This window comes from Taudactylus pleione, unplaced genomic scaffold (genome assembly GCF_031769625.1).
Source record: "Taudactylus pleione unplaced genomic scaffold, aTauple2 ptg000523l, whole genome shotgun sequence".
Lineage (NCBI taxonomy): Eukaryota > Metazoa > Chordata > Amphibia > Anura > Myobatrachidae > Taudactylus > Taudactylus pleione.
In genome coordinates, this window is record NW_028284925.1 from 2064427 (window position 1) to 2090499 (window position 26073).

At 46.3% G+C, this 26073-nt stretch overlaps 1 protein-coding gene across 7 annotated transcripts in view; it reads right to left on the minus strand.

The window, feature by feature from the left end:
- Positions 1-26073, minus strand: part of CFAP44 (cilia and flagella associated protein 44) — a 111853-nt gene that overhangs the window by 30632 nt on the left and 55148 nt on the right. For all 7 annotated transcript variants that reach the window (XM_088450763.1, XM_088450762.1, XM_088450767.1 and 4 more), the window contains exons 12-23: positions 25676-25775; positions 24653-24747; positions 23622-23831; positions 21394-21504; positions 20557-20709; positions 18938-19165; positions 17981-18129; positions 11378-11657; positions 11179-11234; positions 10391-10553; positions 9988-10118; positions 1973-2166 (exon numbers count right to left, since the gene is read on the minus strand). In XM_088450763.1, the coding sequence (XP_088306889.1) occupies positions 1973-2166; positions 9988-10118; positions 10391-10553; positions 11179-11234; positions 11378-11657; positions 17981-18129; positions 18938-19165; positions 20557-20709; positions 21394-21504; positions 23622-23831; positions 24653-24747; positions 25676-25775 (1870 nt within the window). The remainder of the gene's footprint in view (positions 1-1972; positions 2167-9987; positions 10119-10390; positions 10554-11178; positions 11235-11377; positions 11658-17980; positions 18130-18937; positions 19166-20556; positions 20710-21393; positions 21505-23621; positions 23832-24652; positions 24748-25675; positions 25776-26073) is intronic.

Consider the following 26073-nt stretch of genomic DNA (forward strand, 5'->3'; position numbering starts at 1 on the left):
GTGACTTATCCCCTGTAATGCCTTGCATTGTGGTCTAGCTGAGTGTGACTTATCCCCTGTAATGCCCTGCATTGTGCTCTAGCTGTGTGTGACTTATCCCCTGTAATGTCCTGCATTGTGCTCTAGCTGTGTGTGATTTATCCCCTGTAATGCCCTGCATTGTGCTCTAGATTATTGTGATTTATCCCCTGTAATGCCCTGCATTGTGCTCTAGCTGAGTGTGGTTTATTCGCTTTAATACCCTGCATTGTGCTCTAGATTATTGTGACTTATCCCCTGTAATGCCCTGCATTGTGCTCTAGCTGAGTGTGACTTATCCCCTGTAATGCCCTGCATTGTGCTCTAGCTGTGTATGACTTATCCCCTGTAATGCCCTGCATTGTGCTCTAGCTGTGTATGACTTATCCCCTGTAATGCCCTACATTGTGCCCTAGCTGAGTGTGGTTTATCCCTTGTAATGCCTTGCATTGTCCTTTAGCTGAGTGTGACTTATCCCCTGTAATGCCCTGCATTGTGCTCTAGCTGAGTGTGACTTATCCCCTGTAATGCCCTGCATTGTCCTCTAGCTGAGTGTGACTTATCCCCTGTAATGCCCTGCATTGTGCTTTAGCTGAGTGTGACTTATCCCCTGTAATGCCCTGCATTGTGCTCTAGCTGTGTATGACTTATCCCCTGTAATGCCCTGCATTGTGCTCTAGCTGAGTGTGACTTATCCCCTGTAATGCCCTGCATTGTGCCCTAGCTCAGTGTGGTTTATCCCCTGTAATGCCCTGCATTGTGCTCTAGCTCAGTGTGGTTTATCCCTTGTAATGCCTTGCATTGTCCTTTAGCTGAGTGTGACTTAGACCCTGTAATGCCCTGCATTGTGCTCTAGCTGAGTGTGACTTATCCCCTGTAATGCCCTGCATTGTGCTCTAGCTGAGTGTGACTTATCCCCTGTAATGCCCTGCATTGTGCTCTAGCTGAGTGTGACTTATCCCCTGTAGTGCCCTGCACTGTGCTCCAGCTGAGTGTGAGTTATCCCCTGTAATGCCCTGCATTGTGCTCTAGCTGAGTGTGACTTATCCCCTGTAATGCCCTGCATTGTGCTCTAGCTGTGTGTGATTTATCCCCTGTAATGCCCTGCACTGTGCCCTAGCTGAGTGTGACTTATCCCCTGTAATGCCCTGCATTGTGCTCTAGCTGAGTGTGACTTATCCCTTGTAATGCCCTGCATTGTGCTCTAGCTGAGTGTGACTTATCCCCTGTAATGCCCTGCATTGTGCTCTAGCTGAGTGTGACTTATCCCCTGTAATGCCCTGCATTGTTCTCTAGCTGTGTGTGATTTATCCCCTGTAATACCCTGCATTGTGCTCTAGCTGTGTGTGATTTATCCCCTGTAATACCCTGCATTGTGCTCTAGCTGTGTGTGATTTATCCCCTGTAATGCCCTGCATTGTGCCCTAGCTCAGTGTGGTTTATCCCCTGTAATGCCCTGCATTGTGCCCTAGCTCAGTGTGGTTTATCCCCTGTAATGCCCTGCATTGTGCTCTAGCTGAGTGTGACTTATCCCCTGTAATGCCCTGCATTGTGCTCTAGCTGAGTATGACTTATCCCCTGTAATGCCCTGCATTGTGCTCTAGCTGAGTGTGGTTTATCCGCTTTAATACCCTGCATGGTGCCCTAACCGAGTGCGGCAAATACCCTGCACTGTGCCCTAACCGAGTGCGGCAAATACCCTGCATGGTGCCCTAACCGAGTGCGGCTCATCCCCAGTACCCTACTCCCTGTTACTCTAGCTGAGGATATTCCCTGTAATACCCTGCATGGTGCCTAAGCTGGAGAGGATCACCCCCTTTAGTCCCCTCCACAGTGCTCTAGCTGAGTGGTGATCTGCCCCTGTAACCTCTTCCATTATGTCCAGTGCAGCTATTCCCCCTGCAGCCCCCTAGAGAGGAGCAGTGCCCTAGAGAGGAGATCACATCACCCTCACCTGAGTCACGGCTCTCTTTAGGCATCTCTGCCCCTTTCAGAAGTAGGTCAAAGCGGGTGGCCCTTCTCTTTCCAATCATCCCCTTCACCTTGTAATACTTCTCCGTGAGAAACAAGAGTCTGTATGTGGTCACCTGGTGCTCAGTGCTGATGGCGCGGACTGTCACAGTATCATACTCCACATTATCCCGGAACCTGGCATGTGACAGGCACAATCAGTCATCATTCCCAGAGGGGTACAGTACATTACTGTATACACTGGTGCTCAGTGCTGATGGGCGCGGACTGTCACAGTATCATACTCCACATTATCCCGGAACCTGGCATGTGACAGGCACAATCAGTCATCATTCCCAGAGGGGTACAGTACATTACTGTACACACTGGTGCTCAGTGCTGATGGCGCGGACTGTCACCGTATCATACTCCACATTATCCCAGAACCTGGCATGTGACAGGCACAATCAGTCATCATTCTCAGAGGGGTACAGTACATTACTGTATACACTGGTGCTCAATGCTGATGGCGCGGACTGTCACCGTATCATACTCCACATTATCCCAGAACCTGGCATGTGACAGGCACAATCAGTCATCATTCCCAGAGGGGTACAGTATATTTCTGTATACACTGGTGCTCAGTGCTGATGGCGCGGACTGTCACAGTATCATACTCCACATTATCCCGGGACCTGGCATGTGACAGGCACAATCAGTCATCATTCCCAGAGGGGTACAGTACATTACTGTATACACTGGTGCTCAGTGCTGATGGGCGCGGACTGTCACCGTATCATACTCCACATTATCCCAGAACCTGGCATGTGACAGGCACAATCAGTCATCATTCCCAGAGGGGTACAGTACATTACTGTATACACTGGTGCTCAGTGCTGATGGCGCGGACTGTCACCGTATCATACTCCACATTATCCCGGAACCTGGCATGTGAAAGGCACAATCAGTCATCATTCCCAGAGGGGTACAGTACATTACTGTATACACTGGTGCTCAGTGCTGATGGAGCAGACTGTCACAGTATCACACTCCACCTTATCCCGGAAACCTGGCATGTAACAGGCACTATCAGTCATCATTCCCAGAGGGGTACAGTACATAAACCTTCTATCGGATGAGGTGTTGTCATGTGTGCAAACCACTTATCATACTAACATAAAATAAAGACACTGAGACGTGGATTTGGCAGATAACTTGATGGCGATTTATTGGAGCAATAATAATTATTATTTAAGGATGTATGGTGGCAAAGAAAGGACGGCCAGAAATCAGCCAGATCTGCTATGCCCACACACAAACAACAAAAGGCATAGCAGGCGTAGATCGCCCAGAGTGCATACACATAACCATGTAACTCATATTATCAACAAAAGGTAACGCTCACCCCCATCTTGACTTCCCACCCGTTTAGGTGGTGATACTGCCCCCCGTTAGGTTGGTACAGCCAACTACCAGTCAACGAAGGGAGCGCCCTTAAATCATAATTGCACCCGGACTGGCGACCTGCCGTTCTTTCCCGCCACAGCAAGGTTCTGCTTATAGAACCGCTGCACCGCCACCATACCAAGTACTACCCCAATAACGCCAACTCCTCAAAAAGATCCCCAATAAACAATGACCAACCCTCCTCTGTTAAATGAACTCCATCAGGTCTATACATATAACTAAATCGAAATTGAATGTTCTTATGGTAAATGAAACGGCCATAATTGGCCATCACAAATTTGGCAACTGCGAAATTAAGTTTCTTCCTAGCTTCGTCATTAGCAGGAAAACTCCTAATCCCACGCCAGACCTGTCGAGGTACAATGCAAGACCAAATTAATTTACACAAGGGCCAGGCCGATAGCACCCTCGCCAAATCGTTGACAATATCAACTCGTAATTCTACAGTGGACCTCTGCCCTAAGTCGTTGCCTCCTAAATAAGCCACCAAAATACGTGGCCTACCAAAAAGCCTTGCATACTCTAACAGTTTAGGACAAAAGGAATGCCATCTCATACCTCTGGAACCTATGCAACGGACCCTAGCTGAATATTCAAAAATTGGAGCTTGATCTGAACTCAAACCTAGCAGCCCAGAAAATATATGAGTGGCCTATAACCCAAATGTCCTGCGTGTCAAAGAGCAATCCTAAAGGTGGAGGAAAGCAGTAAATAAAAAATTAGTAATTGTCATAAAACAATAAAATTTTATGGTGTATTAGTGGGATCTGATAGAACATAAGTGAGTATCTGCCAAAAAGGAAAATTTTCTATTGGTCGCCGACTTTACTATTTGAAGTGGCTGAGACAAACAGAAGACACAAAGGGGAAGAATGGGTGGGGGGGAATTGGGAAAAAACAGGTGAACTCGGCAAGAGGTAAAATAAAAACCTGCTGAGGGATGGACTATGGCCTAATTAAATGATTGAGAATAGCCGAATTGAATCCGTCAGTTCAGGTAAAAATTGTAAAATCCCTCAAGACTCCCATTGCCAGCAATGGCGAGTAGCTAATCCCGAGTAGGACGGACAGGGGTAACAGACAAGACAGGACAGAACATGAGACAAGACAAAAACCAGGCAAGCATAAAATATAAACGTAACCGGAACAGACTGTGAAATGACTTTAAAACAAAGGGCCTTCACGCCTAGGTCGAATGTAACCTTTATAACTATCCGATTTCCAACGTCCTAGGGCCTTAATTTCTGATGCCGAGAAACCCGCAGCTGCCGCCGAAGTTGCGGCTCCGATCAGAAACGAGTGTGTACCAAAATCTTGAGGCGGGAGGCCTAAAACTGATACACACCTCTTCAAAAACCAACCAAACTGGTATTTGGTAAGCGGAGTCCTGTCCATATGCATGAGTCATGAACCAGGAACATCCGGCCGCAATAACTCATACCGCATAGCTAGTGCCACGGGGCAGATCTGTTCGTACCTAGATGGACCCAACGAGATCCACCCACCCCTACCAGTCTGGTCGGTCTTTGACCGCCGAATCCTACAGAGAACAGACCTCTCACTGACCAGGATATCCGAGAGGAGCATGGCGGCATCAACCCATTTGGATGATGCCACCAGCTCCGATACCCTCAAGGTGCCGTGAAAAGCCTCTGAAAACACCACTTGAATCAGGACCGCCTCATACGCAGTAAGAGCCACTCCGAGAACCGCCCCTAATACTGCCGGAAGCAGATGAGCGTCCACAGGTCTCCTAAGGTCAGCTACTGGCCGGGAGACCCGTGCCCAACCCTTTAAAGCCTTCACAATCAGAAAACTTTTAGTAAAGTCAGGTTGGCCCTTCAATTTACAATAAAATGCAATGCCCCCCAAAGAGCGCGCAACAGAAGCCCTGGATCTGCCAGCCAAATGGAGACTCCAAATAAAAGAAAGCATCGAACGATGCTGACTCTTACCTGCCTGTTTGCTGCTACGGGAATAATCTTCCCATTCATTCCATGCCTGCCGATATGCTCGCAACGTGGAGGGGGCTAAAGACTGTTCTGCTAAGCCCTCCATGCCGGCTCGATCACCTGCCAAACATAAGAGGGGCAAAGCACAACGTCAGCACCAGGGGCCACAGATCGGGACCTAGCCCACTGGAAACGTGATAACGCATCGTCTATCTCATTCTCCACCCCAGGAACGTGTCTTGCCTTAAACATGATGTTACAGCGCAAACATGTGAGCACAGCTGCGCTAGCAAGCGCAAAACCAGCAGGGAAGCCGCATGTTGCTGATTGTATCGCATGGACCACGCCCAGGTTGTCACACCTGATAATGATGCTGCGATTGCGTAACCATTCCCCCCAGATTTCCAAGGAAACCATTATGGGAAAGAGTTTGAGAAGGAGTAAGTCCTTAGTCAAACCCTTTCCCACCCATTCTTCCAGCCAACGGCCAACGCACCAGGAGCCATCAAGGTAACATCCGAACCCTGTGGTGCCTGCTGCGTCGGTGAACAGCTGCAGCTGCAAATTGTCAGCATCTGGAGACATCCACAACCAAACGCCATTAAAATCCCGAAGAAACGAGACCCAGACAGAGAGGTCCTGCTTAATGTCTGAGGATAAACGTAGCAAATGTCTCGGTTAGTGACACCAGCCGTGGCCCTTTCCAATTTACGTGAAAAAGCTCTGCCCATTGGAATTACTTTACAGGCCCAGGAGGGATTGCGCCTGCCGCAGGGTAATTCTACTGGAAGCCGTGCATTCCGCTATGGCATTACGCAACTTGACAGGCTTATCGAGAGGAATGCGACAAGAACCCGCTGAGGTACAGATCTCGATACCCAGGAATGACAAGGGGAAGGGCCCTCCGTTTTGTCCACAGCAACGGGAACTCCAAATGAAAAAACAGCGCTCGTAAAGAAAACAAAAGATAACTGCATCTGCCTGAACCGGAAGGGCCGACACACAGAAAGTCATCGAGATAGTGGGCTATTCCATGACTACCGCAAAAATTAAATAAATAAATTCCGCGCACCAGTGTAAGAAGGTGCTAAAATGCTCGAAAAACGCACAGGACACAGAACACCCCATAGGCAAGCATTTGTCTATGCAATATCCGTTGTCCAAGCTAAAAACCCATAAACTGGAATGACTCTGGGTGCAAAGGAAGTAGACGAAAAGCTGACTCAACATCTATCTTAGCCATCAGTGCGCCCGGACCATAACACCTAATGACATCCAAAGCATCGTCAAAAGACTGGTACACCACCGAGGAAACCTCAACTAGTATGGCATAATTTACTGACGAGCCTGGCGGATAAGACAGATGTTGCATGAGCCCTTATTTTCCTGGAATTTTCTTGGGAACCACTCCCACCGGGGAATTCACAAGATCCCTAATGGGGGTTCTGCAAAAGGCCCTGCAATGCGCCTGACGCTAACCTCGCCAGCCACTTTTTCCCTAAGAATGTGAGGCAATTCAAAGGCAGACTTCAAATTTCTAGGCGAATATGTGTCGACATCCCTGCAAATAGGTAAACGAAAACCAAAACTGAAGCCTTTTAACGAAAATTCTGCGTCCTGCAGAACCGGGTACCAACTCAACCATTTTGCTATCGCTGTGACACGGACAGGGGATGGAACTTTACTTAGCACTTGTGCCTTTTGCTGGCTGTGCAGGCTGCTGCTGGGCACCCCCCTTGAAACACTTGGCAACTGGGTGATTGCCACCACATCGCAAGCAGAGGTGACGAAAATGACATTTTCGTCCCTGCGTACAGGTGGAATTATTAAAGGCGAAGCATTTTCCCCAGACGCCTGCTGTTAGCCCTGACGAACTGAACTAGCTGCTTTGCTCGCGTTGTACCCCTCATAGGCAGGACGCGAAGGCTGCGTGACCTCCAGCAATGTATATTTGTCGAAGTAGGAGCATAGCTGAGAATGGAGCTTCCCGGTGATAGCTGCTTGGGGCAGTGATTGCAATAATAAGCTATGCACCCTGTAGAAATTCACTGTAGCACATGTATTCTGTCTATTTTGTAAGTTAAATGCTCAGAATACAGTATATAATACAATCTCCTCTATTGACTGATAATATGATTCAAAGGAGATAAAAGCTAGATCTAAGGTGCCATACATAAATAAAGCAGTGTCAAAGCCATTACCCCTTACTGTCATATAACGCATCACTAAAGCATTCTATTCCCCCAATGATACCTCAATGCCCAGCATAATACTGACACTGTTTGCTGCAACTGTTTTCTACCATTAAGAGGGCATAATCAGCACTTAGACCATCTATAAAATACATCATACGAATGTACTGAATGATATAATTCTGGCATATACAGGACCAGCAAACACAGTAAGTAATTATATGTAGAAGTAGAGCCATCCTGTCTGAGCTGAATCTTTTTATTTCATGTGCCGGCTCCTTTACAGATCATATGAGCAAGTTGGGGAATCTGGGAGAGGGCAGAAAAAGAAACCATGCACTGTCCTGGACATAGATGCACAGATTGGTCCCCCTATGTACTGGATGGTGTATTATCCAGTATTAATAATTGATCCAATAGGTGATCCATATCAGTGCACCCCGTACAGTGCATGTTTTCCAGATCTAGTTGGTGCACAACAATATTCATTACTGGCTTTTTAACTTTTTCTACTGGCTGACACATTTAAAAGATCAACAGGGACTGTAGTGCTAGTTATTTCATTTGTGACACTGAGGGGATCCTAAAAAACATGCAACTTTAGTATTATATGCTATTTCTATTGTAGTCATCATGGTGTGTGCTGAGGGGGGGTTCAGGCAAGGCACTCATAAACCCCTCCTGCATTTGCCTATGGTGCTGGCCACTGCAGCCACAAAGATAATATTGACCAGGGGCATTAAGGACTGAAGGGAAGCACCCCTCCCCCGCACTGGCACACCTTCCACAAAGCTGCTGCAGCCTGAGGGGGGATAGAACTATCAATAGGGGAACCACACCTGCAGCTCCTAATAACATGGGGGCACTGTGGAGCCAGGGACCAGGGTCTGGGGAGGCTCATTACTAGGCAGGACATAGCTACACCCACCCCCAGCAGAACAGGAAATCAGAAAAGACAGTGATTGAGGACAGAAAGGAAAAGTAAAAGCAATGATATGAAGTAAATGAAAAGAGACTAAATACAATAAGGAAAAGGAGGAGAGAAGAAGAGAAGAAGGAGAAGCACTAAGAGAGTTTTATTAAGGAAAATGACAACTGACAAAATGCACTTCCCTGTCCTGGAGGAATCTGGAACAAAGAGGCTTTGGCCCACACTTTTATCCCACTATATAATGTTCCTGTTACAAACCCGCCCCTGCTTGCCATAGGCTAACTCCCACAAGTAATTTGCATACATGCCTGCCCCCATCCTAGAGGTTTAAAACACCTCTTTTCTTATGCAATCTTTCGGTTTCTCTTACTGTATACACTGGTGCTCAGTGCTGATGGTGCGGACTGTCACAGTATCATACTCCACATTATCCCAGAACCTGGCATGTGACAGGCACAATCAGTCATCATTCTCAGAGGGGTACAGTACATTACTGTATACACTGGTGCTCAGTGCTGATGGTGCGGACTGTCACAGTATCATACTCCACATTATCCCAGAACCTGGCATGTGACAGGCACAATCAGTCATCATTCCCAGAGGGGTACAGTACATTACTGTATACACTGGTGCTCAGTGCTGATGGCGCAGACTGTCACAGTATCATACTCCACATTATCCCAGAACCTGGCATGTGAAAGGCACAATCAGTCATCATTCCCAGAGGGGTACAGTACATTACTGTATACACTGGTGCTCAATGCTGATGGCGCAGACTGTCACAGTATCATACTCCACCTTATCCCAGAACCTGGCATGTAACAGGCACAATCAGTCATCATTCCCAGAGGGGTACAGTACATTACAGTATACACTGGTGCTCAATGCTGATGGCGCGGACTGTCACAGTATCATACTCCACATTATCCCAGAACCTGGCATGTAACAGGCACAATCAGTCATCATTCCCAGAGGGGTACAGTACATTACAGTGTACACTGGTGCTCAGTGCTGATGGTGCGGACTGTACACTGGGACCATCATGGTGAAAAGCGCTATTATATGTTTTAAACAAGGGGTAAATACTGCATCAAAAAAGGGCACGAGATCAGGTCGGGGCTTCTGTATAAATGATTAATGTAGGATTGGCAGGAGACCGGGTGTACGACACGTGTCCTGAATGTCATACGCTACCAGTAACACCAGCGGGTAACATACTGGTATGATGGAAAGACCTTCCTATGTGCATGAGAAGAACAGAGGAGCAGAGACCCATAAACCTGTCTATACTAATGCTCCTGCGATCAGATAATACAGCTGAAAAGCCAACTACAGGGCACTACAGCTAACATGTGCGTACCTTCATATAGGAGAACCCCTAACAACACTCACTGATACTGCTCAGGCCCAAGATTGGGCTTAATAATGAATATTTCAAGGGTTTGACCATGATCCATTATATTTTATAATTACTCACCGAGCCTGCAGCTTCTTCAGTCCTATATTATGTTTCTCCTGCTCCCACGCCAACTCCTTCAGCGCGGTACGGATCCTCTCTGACGTCTGCCGCTCCAACTCCTCCCGGATCCGGTGATCCATCTCAAACTCCTAGGACCAGAACAGAGGATTGTGGGTATTTCCCTATAACCATCTTCATATAAGTACTTGTGGCTCTCCCTGTCTGCCTGTCATCAGAAAGTTGGTGCGGAACTTGTTTCATCATTGGATGCATAAAGGCAGACAGACAGAATTTACTAGCATATTTATTAGTCTACAGTATGTATATACTGTATATTAGTACTTCTAGTAAAGAAAGTCATTATTATCACTTCCCAGCATATAAACTGTGGTAGATGTCAGCCTGGCTCTAGGATACGTACCACTCTACCCAGCTGCATGTGAGCTGGAAGCTCTGTATTCTTCCTCAGTATGAGCCGGAACTCGTTTCTCAGCAGGGCGAGCTGCTGTCTCTTGCTGGCCTTCTTCTCCTCGGCTTGTTTCAGGAGCAGATCGTATTGCCGCTGCTGTTTGGCAATCTCTATGCTGGAGAGTAATCAGAGAGGACATCACAGCGCATCAATCAGATTCATTTGCACGTCTCCTGGTCACCATTAGTCATGTGATACTAGTGAGTAATATATTCCAGCTCACAAGCAGAGCTCGGATTCCTATACTGGTAATCAGCCACAGAGACTCATATCTGTATCACTGCAGCCACATTTGTGCTCCGTCTCGTACAGGGGCTTATTCTCAGATGGACGCATCCGGGTCTTTTGCCGCAGCGACGTCTGCGTCTTTATGCTAATGACGCAACAAAGCCCGTTCCTGGTGGAAATCCATGCGGCCAAATGTGTAAGGATTGAGACGCCCACCGTCAGCGTCCGTAGATGTTGAAATACGGTTATCTGCGTCTTTAGACGCGCCAGCGGTTGCAGCTCCAAAACCTGTGGCATGTGTAGTTTTTCCATCCGAGTGTGGCCTCTTATGTGAGTGGTTCAGCGTCTGTGTACGGAACCCCTTCCCCAACACGCCAGTAACACTTCCATCAGACCATTTGCATTACACTGTAATTGCTATTGTACTAATAATAAAGCCAGCAGCGAAATAAAACCAGCGATGTGCACGTGCGCGTAGTAAGTTAGGGGCTGATTGGCCGCCTCAGACTCACCTGTAAGCATTGGGATCCTCTATATCCTCCGCCGGTTTCTCTGTCTCCAGATTACTCTGTAATACAATGCCCGGGAATGCACGTTACGGATATCACAGAGGAGCTGGGCTAATGTTACAGGATTCGGGGGCAGGGGGAGGTTGGGCAAGTTGTAGTGAATATCTCCCAATGGCAGGGGGCAAAGTAGCCGGAGACATACCCTAGGGGACGGCACTTTCGCTTTCTTCTGGCTCAGGTTTCGCTCGATGTCTTCCATGGTGAGGATGCTGAAGGTGAATATATTGCCGTCCGTTCCGCAGGTCACCAGATACTGGTCGTCATAGCTGGAGCTGACCGCTTGTATGGTGCCGTACTGGTTATCATGGATCCCGAGGGACCAGAAATTGCTCATGGAAGCAAGTAACGGATCGCTGGGCTGGAGTGGATAGACCCGCACGGCTCCATCCTGCATCCCGCAGAACAGCAGCTGCTTGTTGGAGCTACAGATGAAAAGAAAAACCCCATCAATAGCATAAGACCACTGTCATTAATAGAAGACATTAATAATTGACCCCTGTGATAACTAAATGACCCCTTTGATAACTAGTTGAGATAACCCCTGTAACAAATAGATAAGATGACCCGTGATAACTAGATGACCCCTCTAACTAGACTATATGAGCCCTGTGATAACTACATGAGATGACCCCTGTGATAATGAGATGACCCTTGTGATAACTAGATGTAAGATGACCCCTCTGATAACTAAATAAGATGAGCCCTGTAATAACTAGATAACCCCTGTGATAAACTATATGAGCCTTTGATAACTACATGAGATGACCCCTGTGATAACTAGATAAGATGACCCTGTGATAACTATATGACCCCTGTGATAAATACATGAGATGACCCCTGTGATAACTATATGACCCCTGTGATAACTAGATAAGATGATCCTATGATAACTATATGAGCCCTGTGATAACTACATGAGATGACCCCTGTGATAACTATATGACCTATGTGATAACTAGATAAGATGACCCTGTGATAACTACATGAGATGACCCCTGTGATAACTAGATAAGACGACCCTGTGATAACTATATGACCCCTGTGATAACTAGATAAGATGACCCTGTGATAACTATATGAGCCCTGTGATAACTACATGAGATGGCCCTGTGATAACTAGATAAGATGACCCTGTGATAACTATGTGAGCCCTGTGATAACTACATGAGATGACCCCTGTGATAACTATATGACCCCTGTGATAACTAGATAAGATGACCCTGTGATAACTATGAGCCCTGTGATAACTACATGAGATGACCCCTGTGATAACTAGATAAGATGACCCTGTGATAACTATGAGCCCTGTGATAGCTAGATAAAATGACCCTGTGATAACTACATGAGATGACCCCTGTGATAACTAGATAAGATGACCCTATGATAACTATATGAGCCCTGTGATAAATACATGAGATGACCCCTGTGATAACTATATGACCCCTGTGATAACTAGATAAGATAACCCTGTGATAACTATATGAGCCTGTGATAACTACATGAGATGACCCCTGTGATAACTATATGACCCCTGTGATAACTAGATAAGATGACCCTGTGATAACTATATGAGCCCTGTGAAAACTACATGAGATGACCCCTGTCATAACTAGATAAGATGACCCTGTGATAACTACATGAGATGACCCCTGTGATAACTATATATTACCCCTGTGATAACTAGATAAGATGACCCTGTGATAACTATATGAGCCCTGTGAAAACTACATGAGATGACCCCTGTCATAACTAGATAAGATGACCCTGTGATAACTACATGAGATGACCCCTGTGATAACTATATGACCCCTGTGATAACTAGATAAGATGACCCTGTGATAACTATATGAGCCCTGTGATAACTACATGAGATGGCCCGGTGATAACTACATAAGATGACCCCTGTGATAACTAAATAAGATGACCCCCCTGTGATAATGAGTTGACCCTTGTGATAACTAGATGTAAGATGACCCATGTGATAACTAAATAAGATGAGCCCTGTGATAACTAGATAACCCCTGTGATAAACTATATGAGCCTTTGATAACTACATGAGATGACTCCTGTAATAACTAGATAAGATGACCCTGTGATAACTATATGACCTCTGTGATAAATACATGAGATGACCCCTGTGATAACTAGATAAGATGACCCTGTGATAACTACATGAGATGACCCCTGTGATAACTAGACAAGATGACCCTGTGATAACTATGAGCCCTGTGATAGCTAGATAAAATGACCCTGTGATAACTACATGAGATGACCCCTGTGATAACTAGATAAGATGACCCTATGATAACTATGAGCCCTGTGATAACTACATGAGATGACCCCTGTGATAACTAGATAAGATGACCCTGTGAGAACTATGAGCCCTGTGATAACTACATGAGATGACCCCTGTGATAACTAGATAAGATGACCCTGTGATAACTATGAGCCCTGTGATAGCTAGATAAAATGACCCTGCGATAACTACATGAGATTACCCCTGTGATAACTAGATACGATGACCCTGTGATAACTATGAGCCCTGTGATAGCTAGATAAAATGACCCTGTGATAACTACATGAGATGACCCCTGTGATAACTAGATAAAATGACCCTGTGAGAACTATGAGCCCTGTGATAACTACATGAGATGACCCCTGTGATAACTAGATAAGATGACCCTGTGATAACTACATGAGATGACCCCTGTGATAACTAGATAAGATGACCCTGTGAGAACTATGAGCCCTGTGATAACTACATGAGATGACCCCTGTGATAACTAGATAAGATGACCCAGTGATAACTATGTGAGCTTTGTGATAACTACATGAGATGACCCCTGTGATAAATACATGAGATGACCCCTGTGATAACTAGATAAGATGACCCTGTGATAACTATGAGCCCTGTGATAACTACATGAGATGACCCCTGTGATAACTAGATAAAATGACCCTGTGATAACTACATGAGATGACCCCTGTGATAACTAGATAAGATGACCCTGTGATAACTACATGAGATGACCCCTGTGATAACTATGAGCCCTGTGATAACTAGATAAAATGACCCTGTGATAACTACATGAGATGACCCCTGTGATAACTAGATAAGATGACCCTGTGATAACTACATGAGATGACCCCTGTGATAACTAGATAAGATGACCCTGTGAGAACTATGAGCCCTGTGATAACTACATGAGATGACCCCTGTGATAACTAGATAAGATGACCCAGTGATAACTATGTGAGCTTTGTGATAACTACATGAGATGACCCCTGTGATAAATACATGAGATGACCCCTGTGATAACTAGATAAGATGACCCTGTGATAACTATGAGCCCTGTGATAACTACATGAGATGACCCCTGTGATAACTAGATAAAATGACCCTGTGATAACTACATGAGATGACCCCTGTGATAACTAGATAAGATGACCCTGTGATAACTACATGAGATGACCCCTGTGATAACTATGAGCCCTGTGATAACTAGATAAAATGACCCTGTGATAACTACATGAGATGACCCCTGTGATAACTAGATAAGATGACCCTGTGATAACTACATGAGATGACCCCTGTGATAACTAGATAAGATGACCCAGTGATAACTATGTGAGCTTTGTGATAACTACATGAGATGACCCCTGTGATAACTACATGAGATGACCCCTGTGATAACTAGATAAGATGACCGTATGATAACTATATGAGCCCTGTGATAAATACATGAGATGACCCCTGTGATAACTATATGACCCCTGTGATAACTAGATAAGATGACCCTGTGATAACTATATGAGCCCTGTGAAAACTACATGAGATGACCCCTGTCATAACTAGATAAGATGACCCTGTGATAACTACATGAGATGACCCCTGTGATAACTATATGACCCCTGTGATAACTAGATAAGATGACCCTGTGATAACTATATGAGCCCTGTGAAAACTACATGAGATGACCCCTGTCATAACTAGATAAGATGACCCTGTGATAACTACATGAGATGACCCCTGTGATAACTATATGACCCCTGTGATAACTAGATAAGATGACCCTGTGATAACTATATGAGCCCTGTGATAACTACATGAGATGGCCCTGTGATAACTACATAAGATGACCCCTGTGATAACTAAATAAGATGACCCCCCTGTGATAATGAGTTGACCCTTGTGATAACTAGATGTAAGATGACCCATGTGATAACTAAATAAGATGAGCCCTGTGATAACTAGATAACCCCTGTGATAAACTATATGAGCCTTTGATAACTACATGAGATGACCCCTGTAATAACTAGATAAGATGACCCTGTGATAACTATATGACCCCTGTGATAAATACATGAGATGACCCCTGTGATAACTAGATAAGATGACCCTGTGATAACTACATGAGATGACCCCTGTGATAACTAGATAAGATGACCCTGTGATAACTATGAGCCCTGTGATAGCTAGCTAAAATGACCCTGTGATAACTACATGAGATGACCCCTGTGATAACTAGATAAGATGACCCTATGATAACTATGAGCCCTGTGATAACTACATGAGATGACCCCTGTGATAACTAGATAAGATGACCCTGTGAGAACTATGAGCCCTGTGATAACTACATGAGATGACCCCTGTGATAACTAGATAAGATGACCCTGTGATAACTATGAGCCCTGTGATAGCTAGCTAAAATGACCCTGTGATAACTACATGAGATGACCCCTGTGATAACTAGATAAGATGACCCTATGATAACTATGAGCCCTGTGATAACTACATGAGATGACCCCTGTGATAACTAGATAAGATGACCCTGTGAGAACTATGAGCCCTGTGATAACTACATGAGATGACCCCTGTGATAACTAGATAAGATGACCCTGTGATAACTATGAGCCCTGTGATAGCTAGATAAGATGACCCTGTGATAACTACATGAGATGACACCTGTGATAACTTTGAGCCCTGTGATAACTAGATAAAATGATCCTGTGATAACTACATGAGATGACCCCTGTGATAACTATATAAGATGACCCCTGTGATAACTAGATAAGATGACCCCTGTGATAACTATGAGCCCTGTGATAACTAGATAAAATGATCCTGTGATAACTACATGAGATGACCCCTGTGATAACTATATAAGATGACCCCTGTGATAACTAGATAAGATGACCCCTGTGATAACTATATGAGCCCTGTGATAACTACATGAGATGACACCTGTAATAACTAGATGACCCCTGTGATAATTAGATAATTTGATGAACCAATGCATTTTAAAAAAACCTAAACACCCAATAAGCTGATACTTCATTACTGCTAGTACAGAGTACTGAGCCTACATTACTCTGTAGTATTTATGCCTCTATGAGCGGTATTCAATATGAAACGTTAACTTCACTGTCGAAGTTAACGTTTCATATCGGAGTTTTTTCCTGCGTTAAAGTCTGGTGCGCGCTCCCGCTTATCCCTGTATTCAATATAAAATTAACGAAAACGGGAAACTCCGAAGTTGGATTTGCGTAAAGTTATGAATTTTTCCTTAAAATAATTGTAGGACCCCCTAAAAGTTGTAAAAACATGGGGGAACACTATGGGTACCCCCGTTTTAGCCTTTAATTGAAAGTCGGGGATTTAAATAGCCGCAGCAGGTGCATTTTTCCCGACATTGAAGAAGTGATGCAGAAGAGCACTTAGGTTATTTTTTTCGTTTTTTTAAGTGGTCCCATCAAATTTGGGGTACATGAAAATGGGTACTAGCATATTTTGGTGTCCCTAAAGTAAGTTTTTAATAATTCTGCATTTGTGCACCTGCCGCTATAATTCTATTCTAGAATACACCTGCCGCTAATAACCTATTCTAGAATACACCTGCCGCTAATAATCTATTCTAGAATACACCTGCCGCTAATAACCTATTCTAGAATACACCTGCCGCTAATAATCTATTCTAGAATACACCTGCCGCTAATAATTCTATTCTAGAATACACCTGCCGCTAATAATCTATTCTAGAATACACCTGCCGCTAATAACCTATTCTAGAATACACCTGCCGCTAATAACCTATTCTAGAAAACATGTGCCGCATACTTGCAGAATAGCCCTGAACCTATTTCCCTATTGTTTAACAATTTTTTCCCATTTTTTTTTTTTTGCACCCCAATTTTTTAATTAATTTTTTGGGGTGGCCCAATTTTTTTTTTGACACAGTTTTTTAAATGTCATTCTCAGGAGTGCAGGCTATTTTTTTTAAGCCTGCACCCCTAAACCCCAATTCTGCACTTTTTTTCGACACCTATTCAATGGTGAAAAGTTATCACCGTTTATATATCAAAGACTTTTCAAAACTGCGATAAGTCTTTGAAATTGAATAGGGTGTAAAAGTAAAACCTGCGATAATGACGTCATAATTGCGATATTAACGCAAAAACGATGTTATCGCACCCATATTGAATACCCCTGTATGACTATTACTTTCTACAGTCACATTATATACTCTTACTGTATATTATACATGTACTGTAATAGTTTCTGCCAGTATTTATCCCATTTTCTCCCAGCATCAGTACTGACCCTAGTCAGAGCTCTCCTCCTCCCATGCTTTAGCTGTAATACGATAACTTATCAAGTGTTTAGATCACGGAGTCGGCCACAAGTGGCCCCGTTCTTGTAGCCCTGCAGTGGGTGAGTCCACAGATACCCTGCACCTTTCCATACCTAAAATGCATTTTGTGGATGGGGTTGGTGCTGGTGTTTTCCATGGGCAGTGCCCTCATTGGTTCGTCCCTCCGTATAGTGGGATCTCCAGATTGATGATCGCTGTCTGTAAACTCACAGAGGTAGAGGAACCCCGCGTCGTACCCATCCTATGGCGAAGAGGAGAACAGGATCAAACCAACTGGACTTGATAGAAAGCCGCTTTTACGAATCATATGCGTTTTTTCCACTGCGCCCACCCTGAAGCCGAGCTCTCTGGAATCCAGGTGACACAGGGGCGCGCAACTCAGTCCCATCTCCATGGGTGGCTGAAGGGCCGTAACTGGCTGGTGACTGGTCATGGTCCGTAAGGGCGTGTCTGTCCAGTCATGGGCTCTGCAGACCTGTGCGCATATTGCACCCGGTATGGGGCTGGCGCAAGTGTTTTCTTATAATAACGACTATGAAACCGCGCAAGTGGAGAGCGGATGTCAGCGAACAGCTCTGCCTACAGGCAAAATGACGCATTTAGGGCCTCATTGAGAGGTGAACGCAGTGGCAATATACCCGCATTTGAGCCATGTTTTTTGTACTGTGCATGTGCCTGAGTTGCACCACATGCAGGTATCTCAACTGTCTGCGCCCAGAGACGCGGGCATGATGCTAAAAGTGGCTGCGCTGAAAGACACACAGCCGCGCACACAGGAGGCCACGCTAAGACGGAGCATCTGCACCTGCCATAGGACTGGTACAAGTTTCGATGGCGCATAAAGACGTAGAGACGACTGTGGCAAAAGACATGGCGGCGTCTGCGTCCATCTCGGAACCAGGCCCTTAGTTCTGTGCATGCAATGCGGGAGCAATTACAGCTGCCTGCGCTCAGCGCTGCTTCGGCTCCTCTATGTCTCTCTCTAGACCCGGATTAGATGCTGCTGCGAGGGTGCAGTGCCACGTGTGAGCGACGGATGGATAGCGTACCAAGGACAGCCAGAACTTCCCGGGAGTGGCGTAGAAGCCACAGAGGACAGGACTGGGGTCTTTGGGAACATATAGCTCTGGCAGCTTCTCCTCTTCATCATCCGGCAGCGGCTGCAGCTCTTCCTCTGTCAGCTCTACTCCCCGCTCCTTCTGCTGCTGCACCCAGGCTTCTCGCGCCTTCTGCTCCTGCTCCCGTCTCTTCTGTATGCCGGCCAGCTGCTCCTCTCTCTGTAATAGAGACAGGGATGTCTGCAACTCTACCAGCTGATTACAAGGGTCATCAACTTATAACTACACATTACCTATGCACAGCCTGGGGCACTTACACCGTGGGACTCATTCCCCTCTGCCCCCCCTGGTAGGCTGCAGTTCTCCCCTACTGGCATCTCGTTCTCAGCGCAGTTTCCTGGGTGGGGCCAACTGCACAAAATGACAACTTCTGTATCCTGTTCCAGTCTGTTACTCTAGGATGGACTATGGAGCTCATTCAGGCCCCGCTCGCAAGATGCGGTCGCTCGCTGGCAAAAAGGGGCCGGATATTTAAATTAAGCCCTCGCACTGCGTCGCGTAAGGACGCCCTCTATGTCTTAGCGAGCTACGGCAATGAGCGCTCGCTAGTGTATATTGACGCCCCCCTTGCCACTCGCAACACACGTCATCTCCGGGAATTGTAGGATTAATCGGTAACATGGAGAGTCATCGGAGATGCTCGCAGCCCTTGAGGTTGCCTTTCCCCGCCACAAGCACTGCGATCAGCGCTGGCTACTTTGCTAATTATGCATGACCTTTAAATGGCGTTTTGGCGGCCCGACACGCCTGCGTTCGCAACACCACTCCCCCATTCACATGCACCTTCCCCTGTTACCACCCACAAACGGCGCTATCTGTCACGCAAAGCAGCGACATGATAGTGGCTTACGAGCAACCAAAATCAGATCGCAAAGATTGGCTTGCGCACACGCGCATTGCAAATTATACGCATGCGCAGATGGGCGAAAATCGCTCACAGTGAGCGAGTGCAACTTAGCGACCGGGTCTGAATCAGGTCCTATATCCATGTATGAGGGTTAGGACAACGAACTGTGGTACAAACCGAATCAGGAAACGGGTACAAGGAGTGATGAGAGGAGCTGGTTCTATCACTGAGGGAGCCATGGCGAGCCCTATTTATCTGTCCACTGACAGCACATGGTTACTTTCTTCATCCTTAGTATACATGGTACCGATGTGACTTCACACTGCCTTCCCCAACAACCTCTGCTCACATCCTGTGGACAGGACGCTTTACATCACATCAGTAAAGACGTAGCTCTGAGAAGCCCCCACATCATCTTATCACAGCTGTCATAGCAGTATAACGCCAAACCTCTCCTCCAGTCTTTGTAACCTAGATCTACACCAGGTTCTCCAGGACACAGAGCTCATTTGGCTTATTCTGAGTGTGCGTAGGAAGAAGGCCGAGGCCTCTCTCCCTGCCCTCCATCATTAGCTGCGCCTGGTGTGCTGGTCACACAGCGCACACGATGAGATTAGTTACAGGCGGAGGATGTCTGTATTGTGTGCACGTTGGTCACCCCTCAGCTGTGGGACTCTTACATATACCGGGAAGATGTGTTTACCTCAATCTTTGACTTGATGCTGCTGAATCGGAAGTAACGTAGAGGAAGATTAGAGATCTCATAGGTGGAGACAGGATCCGCTTGCTCGGCGGCAGGAGACGGGATCTGGACGGCGAATCCGTTGTCGCACAGGACCAGCAGCGCGTTCTCCTCCTGCAGAGTTGGGACAGAAGGTCGTCAGTGGACACTATGGAGAATGTATAAGTAGGTACCTGTCATACGCCCAGCGGGGGCAGCTGTTCTGTGAGATGAATATTTAGGGTAGTGTGGCCTATAAATCCACTGGGTTCGAGCAATATAGGGAAACAATAGGCTGAGCCAAAAAGTGTCCCTGGCCGCTGGTGTTAGCGACTTTTACAGCTTAACAGGCAATGCCTCAGCTCACAATACATCTAAAGACATCAATACAGGAACCAGCAATGGTGAATACGTCCCTATAGCGTATATGACGCAATATCAGCAGCCGACAGTCACAGACTATGGCTATGTATAGAGTTAGGAGTGAATCAGATTAAAGTGTCATTTTACACCTTGGTGAAACCTTGTTGTGCTGCAGGGGGCGCATTTTACATGTGCGGACTCATATAGAGCTGGGAGAGGGGGCACATACTTGTTCAATTGTTAACCGCAGAGTATAAAAGAAGCTGCCCGTTATCCGCGGGTTATGTGCAGAAGCAGCTGGCACATTCTCTACATGCACAAATACAGTATATATTAGCATCTGCCCCTTTCGTATCAAAACATGGTGAGTCCAGGTGCAGATCTGCCCCCTTTAGCTGGATTCGTTACTAACCCTAAATGAGCCTCTATGTGACTGAGACGCGGGTAATGACTCACGTGTGACGGCGGAGACCACTGCAATTCCCTGACCGGTCCCGGCAAACGCACAAATCCAATGGGCTTATACTCGTCTCCAACAGCAAAGAAAAAGACGGTTCTGTCTGTGCTCTGTATGGTAAATAGAGGGGAGAAGTCACAGTCACATCCTAATACGGTATATTACAGAGGGCGATAGCTATAAGGCTGATACAGGGGGTGATAGCTATAAGGCTTATACAGAGGGTGATAGCTACAAGGCTTATACAGAGGGTGATAGCTATAAGGCTGATACAGAGGGTGATCGCTATAAGGCTTATACTGAGGGTGATAGCTATAAGGCTGATACAGAGGGTGATAGCTATAAGGCTGATACAGAGGGTGATAGCTATAAGGCTGATACAGAGGGTGATAGCTATAAGGCTGATACAGAGGGTGATAGCTATAAGGCTGATACAGAGGGTGATAGCTATAAGGCTGATACAGAGGGTGATAGCTATAAGGCTGATACAGAGGGTGATAGCTATAAGGCTGATAGCTATAAGGCTGATACAGAGGGTAATAGCTATAAGGCTGATACAGAGGGTGATAGCTATAAGGCTGATACAGAGGGTGATAGCTATAAGGCTGATACAGAGGGTGATAGCTATAAGGCTGATACAGAGGGTGATAGCTATAAGGCTGATACAGAGGGTGATAGCTATAAGGCTTATACTGAGGGTGATAGCTATAAGGCTGATACAGAGGGTGATAGCTATAAGGCTGATACAGAGGGTGATAGCTATAAGGCTGATACAGAGGGTGATAGCTATAAGGCTGATACAGAGGGTGATAGCTATAAGGCTGATACAGAGGGTGATAGCTATAAGGCTGATAGCTATAAGGCTGATACAGAGGGTAATAGCTATAAGGCTGATACAGAGGGTGATAGCTATAAGGCTGATACAGAGGGTGATAGCTATAAGGCTGATACAGAGGGCGATAGCTATAAGGCTGATACAGAGGGCGATAGCTATAAGGCTGATACAGAGGGGAGAAGTCACAGTCACATCCTAATACGGTATATTACAGAGGGTGATAGCTATAAGGCTGATACAGGGGGTGATAGCTATAAGGCTGATACAGAGGGTGATAGCTATAAGGCTGATACAGAGGGTGATCGCTATAAGGCTGATACAGAGGGTGATCGCTATAAGGCTGATACAGAGGGTGATCGCTATAAAGCTGATACAGAGGGTGATAGCTATAAGGCTGATACAGAGGGAGATAGCTATAAAGCTGATACAGAGGGTGATAGCTATAAGGCTGATACAGAGGGAGATAGCTATAAAGCTGATACAGAGGGTGATAGCTATAAGGCTGATACGGAGGGTGATGGCTATAAGGCTGATACAGAGGGTGATGGCTATAAGGCTGATACAGAGGGTGATAGCTATAAGGCTGATACAGAGGGTGATGGCTATAAGGCTCATACAGAGGGTGATAGCTATAAAGCTGATACAGAGGGTGATAGCTATAAGGCTGATACAGAGGGTGATGGCTATAAGGCTGATACAGAGGGTCATAGCTATAAGGCTGATACAGAGGGTGATAGCTATAAGGCTGATACAGAGGGTGATAGCTATAAGGCTGATACAGAGGGTGATAGCTATAAGGCTGATACAGAGGGTGATAGCTATAAGGCTGATACAGAGGGTGATAGCTATAAGGCTGATACAGAGGGTGATAGCTATAAGGCTGATACAGAGGGGAGAAGTCACAGTCACATCCTAATACGGTATATTACAGAGGGTGATAGCTATAAGGCTGATACAGGGGGTGATAGCTATAAGGCTGATACAGAGGGTGATAGCTATAAGGCTGATACAGAGGGTGATCGCTATAAGGCTGATACAGAGGGTGATCGCTATAAGGCTGATACAGAGGGTGATAGCTATAAAGCTGATACAGAGGGTGATAGCTATAAGGCTGATACAGAGGGTGATAGCTATAAGGCTGATACAGAGGGTGATAGCTATAACGCTGATACAGAGGGTGATAGCTATAACGCTGATACAGAGGGTGATAGCTATAAGGCTGATACAGAGGGTGATAGCTATAACGCTGATACAGAGGGTGATAGCTATAAAGCTGATACAGGGGGTGATACACAAACAAATTCTGATCTCCTGCCTGTAACAATACATATTATTTACAATTCATCTAGTGTTAATATGAAGAAGTATAAAGTGTAATAAAGAGGATTATACCCCAGTGGCCAGGATCTCTCCATTCCGCTCGTAGGCCAGAGCGGTGACAGGGGCGTTGTGCGGCTTGAACGCTTGTTTCAGGCTTATTGTGGCGTCCTGCGTTCCGCCACGTCCGGCCACGAGCCTCAAACCAAGGGCGTTATATACCTCCAGGATACGCACAACTCCGTCCTCAAACCCCACCGCAAACAGGCCGCCTTTAGGATTAACCTGCGGAGCACAAGACAATGGTGGCAGCGGGTACAGAGAACATCACCTGAGAGAAGGGGGAATTGGGCAGTGAGTTACTATACAGGGAGATGTCATAGCAGCACATGGAACGTGAATGAATGTGATAGATTATGTTCTTACAGATACTGTGTGTACAGGTCGGGCAGACCCTCACTTCTCTAGGCAGCTGCAGAACATTGCTCTGCTCCGGCTACTCCCTGGCCATTGCAGTGTATCACATAGTGTCTGATGTGCAGGACAAGAGCCCTACACTGGATGTAACCGGACCCTATAGTAGGTGAACATTTATAGATATGGCTGAAGATTGTGCCTGTATGTGCCACATCACCCAGTGTTGGCGCCATCATTAGTTGATCCAAGGCCGCCATGGTTTAGGACAGTGAATGGGTAACATTACGTCACTCATTTAGTGTCTTTATTTTAGCCGTGGCGCCCACTCACTATGGCGTGGCTGCCGACACATAGGGGCTTCCATGCTGTTAATGGCCTGGGAGTTTGGTACTGGGCTATAATGTCACAGTCCAGCCCAAGAGGAGAGGATGCCTACCGGCCCTCACTCCACGCAAGGTAAGATGTTGGGGGATGGGCAGTGCCCAGTGGGTGCAGCAACTCTGGCAGTCTTACCAGTAGCCCATATAGGTATTAAGTACAATTATCATAGTTTATTTGTAAGGTGCTATAAACGTCCGCAGTCAGACAATGCCCATGATATCACACAAGTTTCAACCGTGCCGCCCTGCGGACACCTTGAGATCAGTGCGGATATTAGACTGTGTGTAACGCTGAGCCCCGGACCTCACCATGCGAGGCGCCCACATCAGCGATGTGCCTCCTTTTTTGAACTTCATCTCCACCAGCGGAACCTTCCCGACAAAGTCCCAGATTCTCACAGATCCTGTAAGGAGGAGAAAGGCAGAACCGTAGGTAACGTCCAAAGGGCCTGAGTCACATTCATTGCCGATAGTCACGCAAATGGCCAATGTTTTTATACTGCGCATGTGCCTATGTAGCTAAAAAGTCGCACAGTGCCTGTGACTCACGGTGTGCATCGCAGTCATAGGAATGTACTGGAAATGTACTGGGTGTTACTAGCCAGTGATTGGGAGCCAGTTATTCTGACACCTGGAGATACACAGTCTTATGGTCGCGTTGTGCCAGTGCTGCGGGTGTGACGCATATCTGGACGCAAAATCAGATGTTTAATCGCTTATATTGGAGGTCGTACTGCCTACGGAGATTTTGCACCTAGTGTGGGGCTAGCGCACGCTCCGATGGTAGCGTCTAAAAACGTATAAAGTGGGAGTCTCAGTCCTTAAACAGTCAGACGCACATTAGCATAAAGTCTCAGATGCAACTACGGCAAATGACGCTTAAGCAGACACAGCAGCTTGCGCCTCTGAAAGAGCCCCATGATTCTGAATATCCCATCATGGCTCACACACATTATAGAGTAACCAAGAGCCAAAACACCTGACATAGCGCCTGATTCCACAGTGGTCGGTATTGCACAGCTGCAAGGAAACGCCAGGAAGCGGCTGAGCTACACCGACCAACTAAAACGCAAATGCAGCAGGAGGTGTCGGTAGGAAATTGACTCCTCCCTGCTGCAACTGCGATCCGGGAGCAGCGCCCGTAGACAGATATGTACGTAAAGCCATTGGGTTTATGTACGTATCCCAATCAAGCCCATAATTAGCAAAACACAAATGGTATTTTCACCAACATAAACGTAACATATAAATCAGTTCTGTGACATTTAGGTAAGAACAGTAATCAGACGCAAGGTGTCTTTATGCCCATATACGGGACACCCCTGAACTTACGGTCTAAAGACGTAGTGGCCATGAGATACGTGGAAGGAGACGCATCCAGCGCTGTGATCCTGCCTGAGTGATAGGAGAACAGACATGCCGGGTCCTGTGTCTGCAGAAATCAGGAAACAGCCATTGTGATATCCCGAAGATTATATACATTGTAATCAGATAATATCCCTGATTCCATCCCCCACAATTATAGCTACAGGCACCACTCCTTGTACGACAGGCTCCAGCCCATTGTTACACTCTGTTAGAGAGTTTGCCAGCAGCACCTTGGGGCAGATCCAATTAGTCGTGTTGCTGCGGCTCTGCCCTGGGCTAGTCATTTACTGCCGCTGGGGCTTACCACGTGGGGTAAATCCATAGCTCTGGACACTTATCCTGGGAGCTATGGGTTAACACGA